The sequence below is a fragment of the Saimiri boliviensis genome, chromosome X, assembly GCF_048565385.1.
Source record: "Saimiri boliviensis isolate mSaiBol1 chromosome X, mSaiBol1.pri, whole genome shotgun sequence".
Lineage (NCBI taxonomy): Eukaryota > Metazoa > Chordata > Mammalia > Primates > Cebidae > Saimiri > Saimiri boliviensis.
In genome coordinates this window covers 65,783,034-65,802,019 of record NC_133470.1, presented here as the reverse complement: position 1 = coordinate 65,802,019, position 18,986 = coordinate 65,783,034, and the positions used below count along the sequence as shown (strand labels likewise).

At 35.9% G+C, this 18,986-nt stretch overlaps 1 protein-coding gene across 12 annotated transcripts in view; it reads left to right on the top strand.

Annotated features, from left to right (window-relative positions):
• The window catches only part of ATRX (ATRX chromatin remodeler), a 312,128-nt gene extending 293,512 nt beyond the window's left edge, over positions 1–18,616 (top strand). For all 12 annotated transcript variants that reach the window (XM_074391843.1, XM_074391840.1, XM_003936850.4 and 9 more), the window contains 5 exons: positions 1,326–1,475; positions 2,312–2,437; positions 3,198–3,293; positions 3,793–3,921; positions 15,720–18,616. In XM_074391843.1, the coding sequence (XP_074247944.1) occupies positions 1,326–1,475; positions 2,312–2,437; positions 3,198–3,293; positions 3,793–3,921; positions 15,720–15,998 (780 nt within the window). In that variant the 3' untranslated portion in view covers positions 15,999–18,616. The remainder of the gene's footprint in view (positions 1–1,325; positions 1,476–2,311; positions 2,438–3,197; positions 3,294–3,792; positions 3,922–15,719) is intronic.
• The last annotated feature ends 370 nt before the right edge of the window (positions 18,617–18,986 follow it).

Here is an 18,986-nt window from a genome sequence, read left to right as displayed (position 1 = left end):
AGAAAGGAAATAATTGTTTTGAATGTTTATTGGAGTAGCAAGATAGAAAGCTGTTTATAAGATATTAAATATCAGAATATTTGGAATTAGTGTCAGCATTTGCTATTATATAGAAAAATCTTAGGGCCTCGTGATTTCAATTTTTCATCTTGAGTTACTTAATACACATTTGAGTTCTTACCACTTTTTGGACACTATACTAAAGGTGTGGTTAAATAAGTAAAGGCATAATTATTTTCAAATGTGGGCTTTGTCTATGCAAAAATTATGGATGCATTAAGCATCACTACATGCAGATTAAATTTGAATTCAGTGTGCTATATATATACCTCTGCTACCTTCATTTGATCAGTAATTATGTCCCTTCACTAAATTCATACTCAATTTAGAAAGTGTGATCTAGGAGGACTTGTTAAAAGCTATGGAAAATCCTTCTGTAAAGTGAATTAATTTGCCTTTTATAGATCCAGGTTTTCATATGTTATTTCTTAATGAACAACTTATGAATATATTGTTTATTAAAAGTAAAATATATGTGATTCACTTTAAACCCCCACCCCATCTATCTTTGTGTCTCATTCTCACAGTTATAATTTCACAGAACAGTTTAGTGTTCTTACTGAGTATATAAATGATTCCAATTTTTTCAGCTTTTAGTTTTTTAATCTTAAAAGATTGGCTTAAGACACCATGATTTCTTAAAAATATATATACTATGATAAATTGAAAAATGTATATCAATTTAAATTTGACCCATCAAGTCTTTACAGTGTAATTTACATTTGACATTTCTGCAGTTGGAATATAAGGGCGATATGTTCCAGTTAAACTGTCCTGTAACTGTTTAGATTAATTTAGATTCGTTTATTAGTATATTTGTTAGTATATTTGTTGGTAGCTAAAGTGATTGTGAAAATAAAGTTGTTCGTTATGTATAAATAGGAGTAGCCGTGATTTCTAGCATTGTCATTCAATATAATCACGAATTTAAGCATACTTATGTTAGCATTTATCAACTCAGAATTAAGCACAAAATAAAATGCGTGTGAAAAAAATGTTAAGTTGGTAGAAAGACCTTGAAATCTGAAAAGTGGTCATTTAAAAAAAATTGAAGGCCTAAAACATACTGTATAAACATGAATATCTTATATTAGAGGCTGGTGTTACATGTTTTGTTGCTATTTTCTAGGTAATTGTCATATTTTTCAGAAATATACGTAGCAATCAGGTTCTGGTTTCTAGTACAGTTGACCATAGAACTCTGGAGATACTATACTATTCAGAGGGAGAAAATAATTGTCTGTTATTTCAACCCCTCTAAACAGGATACCATACTTGCAGAACTCCTTCAGATACATAAAGAACACATTGTAGGATATCATGAACATGATTCTCTTTTGGACCACAAAGAAGAAGAGGAGTTGACTGAAGAAGAAAGAAAAGCAGCTTGGGCTGAGTATGAAGCAGAGAAGAAGGTAGTTGATGCAAAATGCGTTTTCGTTTTTGTTATGTTAGTAATTTGAAAGCAATGAAGAAAGAAAGGGTCACATTTGAAACAGGTAATAATAATATAGTGGGTTTTAGGAACACAGTTCCCAATTACAAGAATCTCTTTATGGGTTGGTCTCAACTACCTTTGGTAGTAGAGTAGGAGGAGAAGACAGAAGAAAATGGTTTACGCTTAAAGAGTGGTAACCCTATTTCCGCTTAGTATTTATTGAATTGAGTGATGAGTGGGAAGCCATATATTTAGCATCAGTACCCTCCCTGTAGTAAAAAACATACAGGAGCTTAGAGTTTGGAGGTGGAAATAAATGTAACTTTAGCATGTATACCATGAAATCTAAATTTTGGCTGAATATCAGAACACAAAAATATTTCATTATTAGACGTTAATGCCATTTGCTCCAGCAGCAGCTTTAAGATGATTCTGTGTTGTAAACATCAAACCACTTGAGCAAAAATGTGCCTGAGCATGGGAAACCTTATCTTAATACCTGAATCCTTTTCAAACTCCTAACTTATTGTACCAAACTTCTTCTAACATTAATGTGATGTTCAGAGTCTCATCAGAATTCTCTGAGTTGCCCCCATTCTGTGGGAATTATCAGAAAAAAAGTACACCTTTATGGGTTAAAGCTTTCCGTGTAATAAGATCTTGCTTTTCGGTGAAAAGGGTGTTTTGTTTGTGTGTAGAGTGTTAATAATTTCCTGGATTTGAGAATGTGGATTCTTTTCTAAACCAGTAGGTGATGTAGAATTTCAAGTTTTAAATCACAATGTGAAAAATACGTATTTTTTTTGTTTTTAGGGACTGACCATGCGTTTCAACATACCAACTGGGACCAATTTACCCCCTGTCACTTTCAACTCTCAAACTCCTTATATTCCTTTCAATTTGGGTGCCCTGTCAGCAATGAGTAATCAACAGCTGGAGGTAAGTTGTGAAGTACAAAAGTAATTTAACATGAATTAAAGGCAATTTCAAGTGCCTTGTTGTTGAGGGTTCACCATGCAGGAATATCACATTCTCCAAAAGATTATCTCTGAATAGACCAAGAAATTTTTCTTTTATTTGTTGACCGTTTTGAACCAACATAATGTTGTAAAATGTGGTTTGTTCAGAGCACAAAGCAATCAGTCGGTGAATTAATGTACTTTGAATTATTTTAATTAAGAAACAATAGGGCTGCTGACCAGCTTGGGAAATAACACCTTCTTCAGTTATAAAATATTTATAATAAACAAATTCCTATCTTATTGCTTGAAAGTAAGATAAAATATACTCATTAATTTCTATTTTAGTGCATTATAGATGTACACTTAAATATATAATGCCCAATATTATGAAATAAATTATTTAAAGCTAGAGTCAACTGTAAATTAAATAGGAAAGATTGGGTTTTTATTATACCAATAATGACTTAGTTAAATCTGAAACACACTATAAAATGTGCTATGGATTCATCTAAATTATGAAATTATTGGTGTGATAAGACTCAAACTTTTATCTTCCTAACAAGACCCTTTGGACATTGATAACGTTTTACTCCGCTTTATTGACACTGAATTTTGCTATTCAATTATTTAAAGAGTTTTAAAAACAGCTGCTATAAATTGGCAAATGGAAGGATTCCTATACTTTAACACTGTGCTATCTTTATGCCTTATATAACTTATTTCTTACATTCTTCTAGGACCTCATTAATCAAGGAAGAGAAAAAGTTGTGGAAGCAACAAACAGTGTGACAGCAGTGAGGATTCAACCTCTTGAAGATATAATTTCAGCTGTCGTAAGCTAATTGGCATTGTCTTATTCCAACCTCCAGTTTGTGCCCTCCACCCCCTACTGCCATTTGTTTTAATTTTTAATTGTTTCCTTTACTTCTTATAACTTGATTTGCAATAGTAAAATATGAGTAGAATGGATGGATAATAGTGCCAAACTGTAACCCAGCAATTTTGCATAGATGTTGGCACAAATGAGAAATGGGTGAAATGTAAGAATTGAGAAATCAAAAATCAAACATGGAAATGTATGCATTGTTTACATAAACATTTTAATTACCAGTTACACAAATCAAATCTAAATTATTGTTTCATTCCAGAGATAGCTGGCCCAAGTATAGCAGTGAACAACTTAGTACCGTGTTTTTGAATTATGTTTTTCTTTAGAAAAGAATAAAGGAAAAGCGGGGAAAACCTTGGAAAATCCCAGAAATCTTTAAATACCTTAATTATTTTTCCTCAATTGTACAGTACTAAGGAATAAATAGAAAATTTTTCTTTTAGTGGAAGGAAAACATGAATCTCTCAGAGGCCCAAGTACAGGCGTTAGCATTAAGTAGACAAGCCAGCCAGGAGCTTGATGTTAAACGAAGAGAAGCAATCTACAACGATGTATTGACAAAACAACAGATGGTAAGAATTCTATTTCTAGGTTATGTTTAATTTTCTTGAATTTGTAATAATAGGTTTGTATGACATCTATATCAGTAATTATTCGTACGATAGGTGGATGGATGGATGGTCATTGGTAATTCTGGAAGAAATGTAAAAAACCCAGGAATGTCAAGTAAATATAATATATTTTGTTACAAAAAACCAACAGCTACCCAAAGGAATCCTGGAAGTTTACATAGGATCTAGTCCATATAATTTTATTTCTCATATATTCTGGACATCTATGTAGGAATTTTTGCCAGAGTTTTATCACATTTGCCATTTTTATTTTATTTAACTTTTAATTTTTGTGGGTATATAATAGGTATATATACTTATGGGGTACGTAAGGCATATTGATACAGGCATACAGTGCATAGTAATCACGTCAGGGTTAAAGATTATCTATCACATCAAGCACTTATTCTTTCTTTGTGTTACAAACAATCCAATTATATTCTTCTAGTTATTTTAAAATGTGCAATAAATTATTTTTGACTGTAGTCACCCTGTTGTGCTATCAAATACTAGATCTCATTCATTCTAACTATACTTTCGTACCTATTTACCATTCCCCATTCCCCCACTCCCTGCTACCCTTCTCAGCCTCTGGTAACTACCATTCTACTCTGTCCCCATAAGTTGAATTGTTTTAATTTTTAGCTTCCAGAAATAAGAGAGAACATGTGAACTTTGTCTTTCTATGACTGGCTTATTTCACTTAACGTAATGATCTTCAGTTCCATGCATGTTATTGCAAATGGCAGTATCTTTTTCTTTTTTATGGCTGAATAGTACTTCATTGTATATGTGTACTACATATAATTTATTCATTCATCTGTTGGTGGACACTTAGGTTGCTTCCAAATCTTAGCTATTGTGAACAGTGGCTACAATAAACATGAGAGTGTAGATACCTCTTCAATATACTGATTTCCTTTCATTTGAGTATAGACTTAGCAGTGGGATTCATAAACCATATGGTACCTCTATTTTTAGTTTTCTGAGGAACCTCCAAACTGTTCTCCATAGTGCTTGTACTAACATACATTGCTAACAACAGTGTATGTGAGTTCCCTTTTCTCCACATCTTTACTAACATTAATTATTGCCTGTCTTTTGGATAAACACCATTTTAACTGGGGTAAGATAATATGTCATTGTCTTTTTTTGTTTGGTTTTGTAGAGATGGGGTCTCACTATATTTCCCAGGCTGGTCCCAAACTCCTGGGCTTAAGCAGTCCTCCCACCTCAGCCTCCCAAAGTGCTGGGATTACAGGCATGAGCTACTATGCCCAGTTTCTCATTTTAGTGTTGATTTGCATTATCTAATGATTGATGATGTTGAGTACCTTTTCCAATGCCTGTTTGCTATTCGTATGTCTTCTTTTGAGAAATGTTTATTCAGATCTTTTGCCCATTTAAAAATCTGATTATTAGATTTGTTTTTCCTATGAAGTTGTTTGAGCTCCTTATATATTCTGGTTATTAATCCCTGGTCATTTGGATAGCTTGCAGATATTTTTCTCACATTCTGTGGGTTGTCATTTCACTTTGTTGATTGTTTCCTTTGCTATGCAGAAGCTTTTTAACTTAATGGTATCCCATTTGTCCATTTTTGCTTTGGTTGCCTGTGCTTGTAAGGTATTACCCAAAAAATATTTGCCAGTTCAGTGTCCTGGAGTTTGCCCAATGTTTGTCTGTAGTAGATTCATAGTTCAAGGTCTCAGATTTAAGTCTTTAATCCATTTTGATTTGAATGTTGTGTATGGCAAGAGATAGGGGTCTACTTTCATTGTTCTGCTTTCATTGTTTCATGGGTATCCAGCTTTCACAGCACCATTTATTAATGAGACTGTCCTTTCTCCAATGCATGTTCATGGCACCTGTGCCAACAATGAGTTCACTAGTGTGTGGATTTGTTTCTGGGTTCTCTTCTGTTCTCTTGGTCTGTGTGTCTGTTTTTATGCCAGTACTATGCTGTTTTGGTTACTGTAGCTCTGTAGTATAATTTGAAGTCAGGTAATGTGATTCCTCCAGTTTTGTTTTCTGCCCATTACAACTTTGCCTATTCTGGGTCTTTTGTGGTTCCATGAAAATTTCAGGACTTTTTTTTATTTCTGTGAAGAATGTCATTGGTATTTTCATAGGGATTGCATTGTATTTATAGATTGCTTTGGGTAGTATGGACATTTTAACAGTATTAATTCATCCAACCCATGAACATAGAATAGCTTTCCATTTTTTTGTACCCTCTTCTATTTCTTTCATCAACATTGCGTAGTTTTCATTGTAGAAATCTTTCACTTCTTTTGTTAAGTTTATTCCTAAGTATTTAATTTTGACTGTGGCTACTGTAAATGCAATTACTTTCTTGATTTCTTTTTCAGATTTTTCACTGCTGGCATATAGAAACACTGCTGATTTTGTATGCTGCCACTTTACTAAATTTGTTTGTCAGTTCTTAAATATTTTTGCTGGAGTCTTTAGGTTTTTCTAAATGCCACATCATATCATTTGCAAACAAGATAATTTGACTTCTTCTTTTCCAACTGGGATGCCCTTTATTTCTTTCTCTTGTCTGATGGCTCTAGCTATGACTTCCAGAACTATGTTGAATAACAGTGGTGAAAGCTGACATCCTTGTTGTGTTCAAATTTTTAGAAGAAAGTCTTTCAGTTTTTCCCCATTGAGTATTATATTGGCTGTGAGTCTGTCAGCATATGGCTTTTATTGTGTTGAGGCATGTTCCTACTATACCTGTTTTTGAGTTTTTTTTTTTTTTTTATCATGAAGGGATGTTGAATATTATCAAATGTTTTTTCAGCATCAATTGAAATGATCACATGGTTTTTGTCCTTCATTCTGTTGATATGACGTATCACATTGATTGATTTGCCTATGTTAAATCATCCTTGCAGCCTTTGGATAAACCCTGCTTGGTCATGTTCAACAATACCTTTTTAATGTGTTGTTGAATTGTGTTTGCTAGTATTTTGTTGAGGATTTTTGCATGAATGTTCATCTCGGATATTGCCTTGTAGTTTTCTTTTTTTGATATGTCTGTCTGGTTTTGGTATCAGAGTGTTAACTGGCCTTGTAGAATGTGTTTGAAGTATTCCCTTCTCCTCTACTTTTCACAATTGTTTGAGGAAAATTGGTATTCTTCTTTAAACGTTTGGTAAAATTCAGCAGTGAAGACATTGGTTTCCTGGCTTCTCTTTGCCGGAAGACTTTTTATTACAGCTTTGATCTCATTACTTAGTAACTGGTCTGTTCAGATTTTGGATTTCTTCATGTTTCAATCTTGGTGGATTGTATGTGTCTAGGAATTTATCCATTTCGTCTAGGTTTTCTAATTTTTTGGTATCATTTCTATGGTATCAGTTTTAATGTCTACTTTTTAATATTTGATTTTATTTATTTGAATCTTCTCTTTTTTTTCTTAGTCTGACTAAAGGTTTGTGAATTTTATCTTCTCAAAAAACCAACTTTTCATTTATGTCTGCACTGATCTTATTTTACTAATTTGGGGTTTTGTTTTCCTATGTTTTTCTAGATCTTTAAGATGCATTGGTAGGTGTTTAATTGAAGTTTTTATTCTTTTCTGATATACACATTTAGAGCTGTAACCTTTCTCTTAGTATGCTTTTGGTGTATCCCATAGGTTGTGTATGTTGTATTTCCTTTTTCATTTGTTTTAAGAAATTTTTCAATTTTCTTCTTAATGTCTTCATTGAACACTGGTCATTCAGGAGCGTATTGTTCAGTTTTCATGTTTTTATATAGTTTCAAAAATTCCTCTTGTTATTGATTTTTAGTTTTATTCCCTTGTGGTCAGAGAAGAAACTTGATACGATTTCACTTTGTTTTAAGACTTGTTTTGTGGCCTAACATATGGTCTTTTCTTGAGAGTAATTTATGTTTGAGGAACAAAATGTATATTCTGTGACCATTGGATGAAATGTTCTGGAAATATCTATTTGGTCTCTGGTGCAGAATGTAAGTCCACTGGGTTTTGTTATTGTTGTTGGTTTTCTGTCTCAATGATCTGTCCAATATGTAAAGTTGAGGTGTTGAAGTCTCCAGCTATTATTATTTTGGAGTCTATCTATTTAGATAGAATAATATTTGCTTTCTATATCTGGTGCTCCAGTGTTGGGTGCACATATATTAACAGTTGTTGTATCTTGTTACTGAATTGACCCCTTTATATTATATAATGACCATCTTTGTCTCTTGAAATCTATTTTGTCTGATAAAAGATAGCTAGTCCTGCTCTTTTTTTTTTGTTTCCATTTTCATGAAATGTCTTTTTTCATCCCTTTATTTTTAGTTTATATGTGTCTTTATATAGGTAAAATGTATTCTGATAGGAAACAGATGATTAGGTCTTTTTAAAAAAATCCATTCAGATACTATATGTCTTTTGATTGGAGAGTTTAGTCCATTTATATTCAATGTTATTCTTTTTTTAAACGTTCATTTTAAGTTCATGGATATATATGTGGGTTTGTTATATAGGTAAACCTGTGTCACAGGTTTGTTGTACAGATTATTTCATCACCCAGGTATTAAGCCTAGCACCCATAACTTATTTTTTCCTGATTATCTCCCTCCTCCCACTCTCTACCCTCTGGCCACCCTCAGTGTCTGTTGTTGCCCTCTATGTGTTCATCTTTAGCTCCCACTTATTGGTGAAAACATGGTATTTGGTTTCCTGTTCCCATATTAGTTTGCTAAGGATAATGACCTCCAGCTCCATCCATGTTTCTTCAAAGGACGTGATCTTGTTCTTTTTTTATGGTGGCATACTATTCCATGATATATATGTACTACATTTTCTTTTTTTTCTTTTTTCTAAGCATCATTATTTATAATTAGGTTTATAGAAGATATAAAAATTTTAAAGAGACAGCAGTCTCTTTAAGATGTATGCTGAGGTCTGGGTCTTAAGTCTAGATGAGAAAGTTGATTTTTGATCTCTGAGATTACTAATAGCTGAGTCAGCTGCTGTTGGAATAAGAAAAGCTTTAGTTGTCTATAACATGTTGAATTTGTCAGGCTGTGATGAGCTGCATTCAATAAACCAAATGCAGAGGTATCAGTAGCAGACTATGGCTATGCTAGCTGAGGTTTAGAAATCACAGGATGCAACGTCTCAATTTTGGTTATGGAACTTGATAATGGGGCATTCCATAATGAATGCCTTACAAGGGGACTCGAGTATGAGTGGGCAGAGGGCACATATATCTAGAGCATCAGTCACTGTAGGTATCAGGAAGAAAGGCACATTTAGAGAATACATACACCTTTACACACATGGATTCTCTTTTTTTCCCCCTCTCTTGAATTTATTTTATTATTTTTATTTCCACATTCTCTTTATCCAGTGTACCATTGATAGGCATTTAGCTTTATTCCAAGTTTCTACTTTTCTGAATAATGCTGCAGTGAACATATACATGTATCATTAAAATAGAACGATTCATGTCCCTTTGAGTTTATACCCAGTAATAGGATTGCAGAGTTGAATGGTAGTTCTGTTTTTACTCTTTGAGGAACTGCCACACTGCTTTCCACAATGAATGAACTAATTTACACTCCCACCAACAGTGTTTAAGCGTTTCTTTTTCTCTATAACCTCACCAGCATCTTTTGACTTTTTAATAATAGCCATTCTGACTGCTGGTGTAAGGTATCTCACTGTGGTTTTGATTTGCAGTTCTCTAATGATCAGTGATATTGAGCTTTTTTTCATATGCTTGTTGACCACATGTATGTCTTATTTTGCAGTGTCTGTTCATGTCCTTTGCCCACTTTTTAATGGGGTTGTTATTTTCTTGTAAATTTCTTTAAGTTCCTTATAGATAATGGATATTGCTTGTTAGATGGATAGTTTGCAAAACTTTTCTGCAATTCTATAGGTTGTCTGTTTACTCTGTTGATAAGTTTCTTTTACTGTGCAGAAGCTCTTTAGTTTAGTTGGATTTCATTTGTCCATTTTGCTTTTGTTGTAATTGCTTTTGGCATCCTCATCATGAAATATTTGCCCATTCCTATATCCAGAAATATATTGCCTAGGTTGTCTTCGAGGGTTTTTATAGTTTGGGGTTTTACATTTAAGTCCTTAATGCATCTTGAGTTCATATTTGTGTATGGTGTAAGGAGGGGGTCCAGTTTCAATCTTCTGCCTATGCCTAGCTGATTACCCCAGCACCGTTTGTTGAATAGGGGGTACTTTCCCCATTGCTTTTGTCAGCTGTATCAAAGATCAGGTGGTTGTAGGTGTGTGGCATTATTTCTGGACTCGCTGTTCAGTTCCATTGGTCTGTGTGTCTTTTTGTACCAATATCATGCTGTTTTGGTTACTGTAGCTCTGTAGTATAGTTTGAAGTTGTGTAGCATAATGCCTCCAGCATTGTTCATTTTGCTTAGAATTGCCTTGGATATTTAAGCTTTTCTTTGGTTCCATATGAATTTTAAAATAGTTTTGTCTAGTTTTGTGAAGAACATCATTAATAGTTTGATAGGAATAGCATTGAATGTATAAATTGCTTTGGGCACTATGGCCATTTTAACAATATTGATTCTTCCTATCCATGAGCATGGAATGTTTTTCCATTTGTTTGTGTCATCTCTGATTTCTCTGAGCAGTCTTTTGGAGTTCTCATTGTAGATACCTTTTTACCTCCCTTGTTAGCTGTATTCCTAGGTATTTTATTCTTTTTGTGGCAGTTGTAAACGGGATTGTATGCCTGATTTGCCTCTTGGCTTGACTTTTGTTGGTGTATAGGATTGCTACTAATTTTTGTACATTGATTTGGTACCCTGAGATACTGCTGAAGTTGTTTATCAGCTTAAGGAGCTTTTTGGGCCAAGACGACTTTTCTAGACATAGAATCATGTCATATGCAAACCATGATAGTTTGACTTTCTCTCTTCCTATTTGGATGACCTTTATTTCTTTCTGTTACATTGCTCTGCCCGGGACTTCTAATACTATGTTGAATAGGTGTGGTTATAGAAGGTATCCTTGTCTTGTGCCGGGTTTTCAAGAGAAATACTTCCAGTTTTTGCCCATTCAGTATAATGTTGGCTGTAGGTCTCCTCCTGCCGGGATTCCAGATGCTCAAGGCAAGAGCCAATTGCTCCTTGCCAGTTCAACTCACTCATCCCTGGAGTTCTTGGGGGCCAGGAACGAGTCCTGGTGTGCAGCAGCCCCATTCAGGGTTCCCAGCTTTCTCTTCCTTCAACCAAGCTCTTCTTTGTCTTCCCTCTGTCCACTCTCATTGCCTTCTCTCTGAAGATTTGTTAGGAATGTGTCAGTCATTCTTGTCTCTCAGTGGCAGCTTTTCCACCTTGCTGCATCTACTCATCCATCTTGTCCAACCTTGATAAGTTAGGACTTACTCCTGTCATTTTGTTATTTGTTTTCTGGTTGTTTTGTGATCCCTCTCTTCCTTCTTGTCTTCCTTTTAGTTAAGGCAGTTTTCTGTGGTTGTATGTTTTAATTTCTTATTTATTTATTTATTTTTTTGGAGATGGAGTTTCACTCCGTTGCCCAGGCTGGAATGTAGTGACTCTATCTTGGCTTACTGCAACCTCTGCCTCCTGGGTTTGAGTGATCCTCCTGCCTCAGCCACCCGAGTGTCTGGGATTATAAGTCCCCACCATGTCTGGCTAATTTTCACATTTTTACTAGAGACAGGGTTTCGCCATGTTGGCCAGACCGCGGTTTCAAACTCCTGACGTCAGGTGATCCGTCCACCTTGGCCTCTCAGTGTTGGGATCACAGGCATGAGTCACCACACCCAGCATAATTTCTTGCTTATACTTTTTTGTGTGTCTGTTGTATGTTTGTTTATTTGAAGTTACCATGAAGCTTGCAAATAATATAACACATAATTTTAAGCTGATAACACTGATTGCATAAACAAGCAAACAAACAAACGAGCAAAGAGAAAACTAATGTTCTGTTGCCAGTGAGTTTTATACCTTCATATAATTCTTCATTGTTCATTAACATCCTTTTCTTGCAGATTGAGAAACTCCCTTTAGTATTTCTTGTAGCACAGGTTTGGTATTGATGAAATTTCTCAGCTTTTGTTTGTGTGGGAAAGTCTATTTCTCCTTCACATTTGAAGGATATTTCACCAGATAATGTTCTTCTAGGGTAAAAGTTTGTTGTTATTGTTCCTTCACTCCTTTAAATGTCTCATGTCACTCTTTTCCTGGCCTGTAAGTTTTTCACTGAAAAGTCTACTGCCAAATGTATTGGAGCTTTTTTTGTATGTTGTTTCTTTTCTCTTGCTGTGTTGAGGATCCTTTTTTTTACCCCCTGGCAGTCTTTCTGCTATTTTGTATAAGACAGGATTTTGTAGGATCCTTCCTTTATCCTTGACCTTTGAGAGTTTATTAAATGGTGGGAGGTAGTCTTCATTGGGTTAAATCTGCTTAGTGTTCCATAACCTTCTTTTGCTTAAATATTGATATCTTTCTCTAGGTTTGGGAAATTCTCTGTTGTTATCCCTTTGAATAAACTTTATATCCCATCTGTCTCTCTGCCTCCTCTTTAAGGCCAATAACTTTTAGATTTGTCCATTTGAGGCTATTTTCTAGATCTCGTAGATGTGCTTCATTGTTTTCTGTTCTTTTTCCTTTGTCTCCTCCGATGGTGCATTTTCAAATAGCCTGTCTTCAGGCTTTCTAATTCTTTCTTCTCCTTGATCAGTTCTGCTATTAAGAGACTCTTAATACATTCTTCAGTGTGTCAAATGCATTTTTGCCTCCAGAATTTCTGCTTATTTTAAATTATTTCAGTATCTTTGTGAAATGTATCTGATGGGACTCTGAGTTTCTTCTCTGTGTTATCCTGAATTTCATTGAATTTCCTCAAGACAACTATTTTGAATTCTCTGTCTAAACATTCACATATATCTGTCTCTCCAGGATTGGTCCCTGGGGCCTTATTTAGTTCATTTGGTGGTGGTGTGTTTCCTGGATGCTTGTGGACATTGATTCGTGTCTGGTTATTGAAAAGTTAGGTATTTATTATAGTCTTCGCAATCTAGCTTTGTTTGTGCCCATACTTATTAGGAAGGCTTTCCAGGTATTCGAAGAGAGTTGAGTATTGTGATCTAAGTTGTTGGTCACTGCATCTCTATCTGCATTAGAGGGCATCCCAAGCTGGGTAATGCTGTGACTCTTGTAGTCTTGCAGACTCAGAGAGATACCACCTTGGTGGTCTTGGATAAGATCTGGAAGAATTGTCTGGATTACCAGGCAGAGACTCTTGTTCTCTTCCCTTACTTTCTCCCAAACAGAAACAATCTCTGTGCTAAGCTGTCTGGAAAGCTGGTGGAGAGGTGACACAAGCACCCCTCTGGCTCCCTCCATAGGGGCCACACTGGGTTAGACCTGAAGCCTGCATGGCAGTGGGTCTCACCCAAGCTCCACAGTAACTACTGCCTGGCCTCTGCCTTTGTTGGCTCAAGGTTCTAAGGCTCCACATTCAGCATGTGGCAAAGCCAGCCCCGCTTGTGTCCTTCCCTTCTGGGCTGCAAATGTCCCACAGCCTAAGGCCAGTCCCAAGATGCTGTCCAAGATCCAGGTCCTAGAGTCAGAAACTTTAGGAATCTGCTTGGAGCTCTATTCTACTTCGGCTGAGCTGGCACGCAAGCCACAAGACAAAGTCCTTTCTACCCTTCACTCCCCTTTCCATAAGCAAAGGAGTCTCTCCCTGTGTCCACTAGCGACCCCCACCGCAGGCCCACAGCAGGTACTACCTGGCTACTGCTGATGTTCACTCAGGCCCCAAGCAAGGGCCCTTCAATCAGCTTGTGGTAAATGCTACCAGGACTACTACTCTCTCTTCTAGGAAGTGGGCTCCCCTCCATCCCAGGAAAGGTCCAGAAATGCCATCTAAAAGCCAAGGCCTAGAATTAGGGTCCCCAAGGGTCTGCTTGGTACCCTACCCCACTGTGGCTGAGTTGGTACCTAAACCATATGTCAAAGTCCTCTTTACTCTTTCCTCTTTTTTTCTCAAGCAGAAGTCTCTTCCCATAGTGTCCACAGCTGGGAATGTGCTATGTCACACCTGAAGGTAGCATGTCTCTGAGTCTCACTGAAGGCCCACTGCAAGTACTACCTGATTATTCAGGGCCCAAGGGCTCTTTAGAGAGCAGGTGTTGAATTCTGCTGGGATTGAGTCATTCCCTTCAAGAGAACGAGTTTCCTCTGGCCAGGGTATGTCTGGAAATGTCATCTAGGAGCTAGGGCCTGGAGCAGGGGCCTCAGGACTCTGACTGGTGCCCTGTCCTACTGTGGCTGAGGTGATATTCAAACTGCAAGACAAAGTCTTTATTTTTCCCTCTCCTCTCCTCAAGCAAAAGGAAAGAGTCTATGCTGGAGCTGTGAGCTATGCTGCCTGGGATTTGCAAAGCTGGGGCACAAGCAATCTCCTGGCCACCCTGGCTGGTGTTTCACTAGGTTACATGACCCCCAAGTCCAGTGGCTCTCAGCCCAGCACAACACAGCACAGGACTTGGGAGTCTTTGTGGCCTAGATTGCCTTTCAGGTTTATTTAGAACTGCAGAACTCTTTAGTTCACGGTAGCAAAGCTTGTCGGAAGTCAGGTTCCGCCTGCTGGTATAGGTGATTTCCCTCTGGCTGTGGCTGGTGTAAATGTTCTCTCTGTGAGTACCAGCTGAGTTCTGCCTGGTGTTTCTTTTCACTGTGACAGGGCAGCACTGAGTTCCAATAAAGAGTCCCACAATCACTGTACTCTCCTCCAAACACACAGATTCTCTCTCCCTGCCACCTGGCTGCTACCAGGGGATGAGTGAAGGGTGGCATTGACAGTTCAAGACTGGTTTTCTACCCCCTTTAGTGCCTCTTTCAGTGATATGAAGTTAAAATCTGGTACAATGATTACTCACCTGATTTTTGGTTCTCATGAAGTTGCTTTTATTGTGGATAGTTTTTCAATTTGGTGTTCCTGCAGGGAGGACAATCAGTGGAGGCTTCTATTCAGCCATCTTGCTCTGCCTCCAGTCACATTTGCCATTGTTAAATAACCTCAAAATAGTAGTTTACTTTTCAGTGTGTTTAATTTGAGAATAAAAAGTGAGCTATGGATGATACTTATCAAAGGTTTCTATTAAGTTATATAATTCTTTAAAAGGGTGCCGTATTCCAGGATCCTTGATCATGTTTCCCAACACAGTTGTTAGCCAGCCTTCTGCCTTATACTTGGAAAATTCAACTCTTGACACCAGGGAATCCATTTCTATGGCATGTATTTTACTTAGAAAGCACTGCAGGGTTATGTGGTTTTAAATTATATTAGGAAATTTGAGACATTCTTGGTCAGAATTATTCCTACTGCAAGTGCCTTTCCCTTTGGTGTTTGTCACTAAAATGTTTGTCATGTGAAATACTCAAAAGAATGACAAAGAGAGAAATCTTGACAAAAAAATGCTGTAACTAATACTTGAGACTAATCACTGTGCGGAACATGTTACTATGGCAATTAACATAAATGCTGCTTGCAATACAATAGTAAAGACATTAAGAGAATTTAGCCCTAAATGGTCTTACTAACTGGTTTCTACAGTAATGGTCCTGTGAATGCCATCAAATTAGTAATGGTGATAACAATAACGTGTTTTCCTTTGGGTATGGTACCCCCTTAACAAATTGATTTTAAGTCAAAACTTGATACCTCTTTTGAGACAGGTCATGCACTTGTAACAACTCCCATTTTCTTTCTATAGTTAATCAGCTGTGTTCAGCGAATACTTATGAACAGAAGGCTCCAGCAGCAGTACAATCAGCAGCAACAGCAACAGATGACTTATCAACAAGCAACACTGGGTCACCTCATGATGCCAAAGCCTCCAAATTTGATCATGAATCCTTCTAACTACCAGCAGATTGATATGAGAGGAATGTATCAGCCAGTGGCTGGTGGTATGCAGCCACCACCATTACAGCGTGCACCACCCCCAATGAGAAGCAAAAATCCAGGACCTTCCCAAGGGAAATCAATGTGATTTTGCACTAAAAGCTTAATGGATTGTTAAAATCATAGAAAGATCTTTTATTTTTTTAGGAATCAATGACTTAACAGAACTCAACTGTATAAATAGTTTGGTCCCCTTAAATGCCAATCTTCCATATTAGTTTTACTTTTTTTTTTTTTTAAAGTAGGGCATACCATTTCTTCCTGACATTTGTCAGTGATGTTGCCTAGAATCTTCTTACACACATTGAGTACAGAAGATATTTCAAATTGTTTTCAGTGAAAACAAGTCCTTCCATAATAGTAACAGCTCCACAGATTTCCTCCCTAAATTTTTATGCCTGCTTTTAGCAACCATAAAATTGTCATAAAATTAATAAATTTAGGAAAGAATAAAGATTTATATATTCATTCTTTACATATAAAAAAACACAGCTGAGTTCTTAGAGTTGATTCCTCAAGTTATGAATACTTTTGTACTTAATCCATTTCTTGATTAAAGTGATTGAAATGGTTTTAATATTCTTTTGACTGAAGTCTGAAACTGGGCTCCTGCTTTATCATCTCTGTAACTGAAAGTTAGAAACTGAGAGTTATCTTTGACACAGAATTGTGTGCAATATTCTTAAATACTACTGCTCTAAAAGTTGGAGGAGTCTTGCAGTTATCTTAGCATTGTATAAACAGCCTTAAGTATAGCCTAAGAAGAGAATTCCTTTTTCTTCTTTAGTCCTCCTGCCATTTTTTATTTTCAGTTATATGTGCTGAAATAATTACTGGTAAAATTTCAGGGTTGTGGGTTATCTTCCACACATGAATTTTCTCTCTCCTGGCACGAATATAAAGCACATCTCTTAACTGCATGGTGCCAGTGCTAGTGCTTCATCCTGTTGCTGGCAGTGGGATGTGGACTTAGAAAATCAAGTTCTAGCATTTTAGGAGGTTAACACTGAAGTTGTGGTTGTTAGGTTCACACCCTGTTTTATAAACAACATCAAAATGGCAGAACCATTGCTGACTTTAAGTTCACATGAGGAATGTGCTTTAACAATTCCCAGTACTGTTGGTATTGTGAAATATTCCTCTGAAAGATAAGAGTCACTGGCTTCTATGCGCTTCTTTTCTCTCATCATCATGTTCTTTTTACCCCAGTTTCCTTACATTTTTTAAAAATTGTTTCAGAGTTCTGTTTTTTTTATTTTTTAGTTTAGATCATAAGGCAATTATTAAATCAAAATTAATTCATCCAATACTCTTTTACTAGAAGTTTTACTAGAAAATGTATTATATTTTTTTTCTTAAACCGGTTATGTAAAAATTGACATATAATTTTATTCATGTACAATTTTGGTTACTTGAATTCTTAAAGAAAACATTGTTTTTGACTATGGGAGTCAATTCAAACATGGCAAAACCATCTTTGAGATGATGATATAACAGTGAAACAGCTTAAGAATTCAGAAAAAAGAAAACTGGGTGTAGGCTTTGCTCTAGGTATCACTGGATTAGAGTGAATTTAACATTAGCTAAAACTGCTTTGAGTTGTTTGGATGATTAAGAGATTGCCATTTTTATCTTGAAATAACTAGTGGTAAGACATCCGGGAGCACTAGAATTGTGATAATAGAATCTGTGAGGTTTGGTGGATTCCCCCCCCCACCTTCCCATGATGAGATATCACTAATAATTTCTGTATATTTAGATATCATGCCAGCCATGTAATCAGATTTATTTAATTGGGCGGGGCAGGTGTGTATTTACTTTAGAAAAAATGAAAAGGACAAGATTTATGAGAAATATTTGAAGGCAGTATACTCTGGCCAACTGTTATCAGTTGGTATTTCTACAAGTTCAGAATACTTTAAACCTGATTTACTAGACCTGGGAATTTTCAACATGGTCTAATTATTTACTCAAAGACATAGATGTGAAAATTTTAGGCAACCTTCTAAACCTTTTTCACCATGGATGAAACTATAACTTAAAGAATAATACTTAGAAGGATTAATTGGAAATCAGAGTTTGAAATAAAACTTGGACCACTTTGCATACACTCTTCTCACTGACATTTTAGCTACATAATATGTACTTTGAGTATAACATCAAGCTTTAACAAATATTTAAAGACAAAAAAATCATGTCAATAAAATACTAAAAGGCTCATTTTTATATTTGTTTTAGATGTTTTAAATAGTTGCAATGGTTAAAAATGATGATTTAAAATGTTGCTTGTAATACAGTTTTGCCTGCTAAATTCTCCACATTTTGTAACCTGTTTTATTTCTTCGGGTGTAAAGCGTTTTTGCTTAGTATTGTGATACTGTATATGTTTTGTCCCAGTTGTATAGTAATGTTTCAGTCCATCATCCAGCTTTGGCTGCTGAAATCATACAGCTGTGAAGACTTGCCTTTGTTTCTGTTAGACTGCTTTTCAATTCTGTATTGAGTATCTTAAGTACTGTAGAAAAGATGTCACTTCTTCCTTTAAGGCTGTTTTGTAATATATATAAGGACTGGAATTGTGTTTTTAAAGAAAAGCATTCAAGTATGACAATATACTATCTGTGTTTTCACCATTCAAAGTGCTGTTTAGTAGTTGAAACTTAAACTATTTAATGTCATTTAATAAAGTGACCAAAATGTGTTGTGCTCTTTATTGTATTTTAACAGCTCTGAAAATCTGTGCACATACTGTCTCATAGAAAATGTATAGCTTTTGTTGTCCTATTTAATGGTGGTTCTTTGCACATTTAGTTATTTAATATTGAGAGGTCACAAAGTTTGGTTATTGAATCTGTTATATACTAAATTCTGTAAAGGGAGATCTCTAACCTCAAAAAAAATTTACATACTGGGAAACCCATGTGTGTTTGTTAGTTTTGGATGTCTGTGTAATCCAGCCCCATTTCCTGTTTCCCAACAGCTGTAACACTCATTTTTAAATCAAGCTGGGCTACCAACCCATACTTGATAGAAAAGCTGCTTACCATTCAGAAGCCATAGCAGGTAAATGGAAACC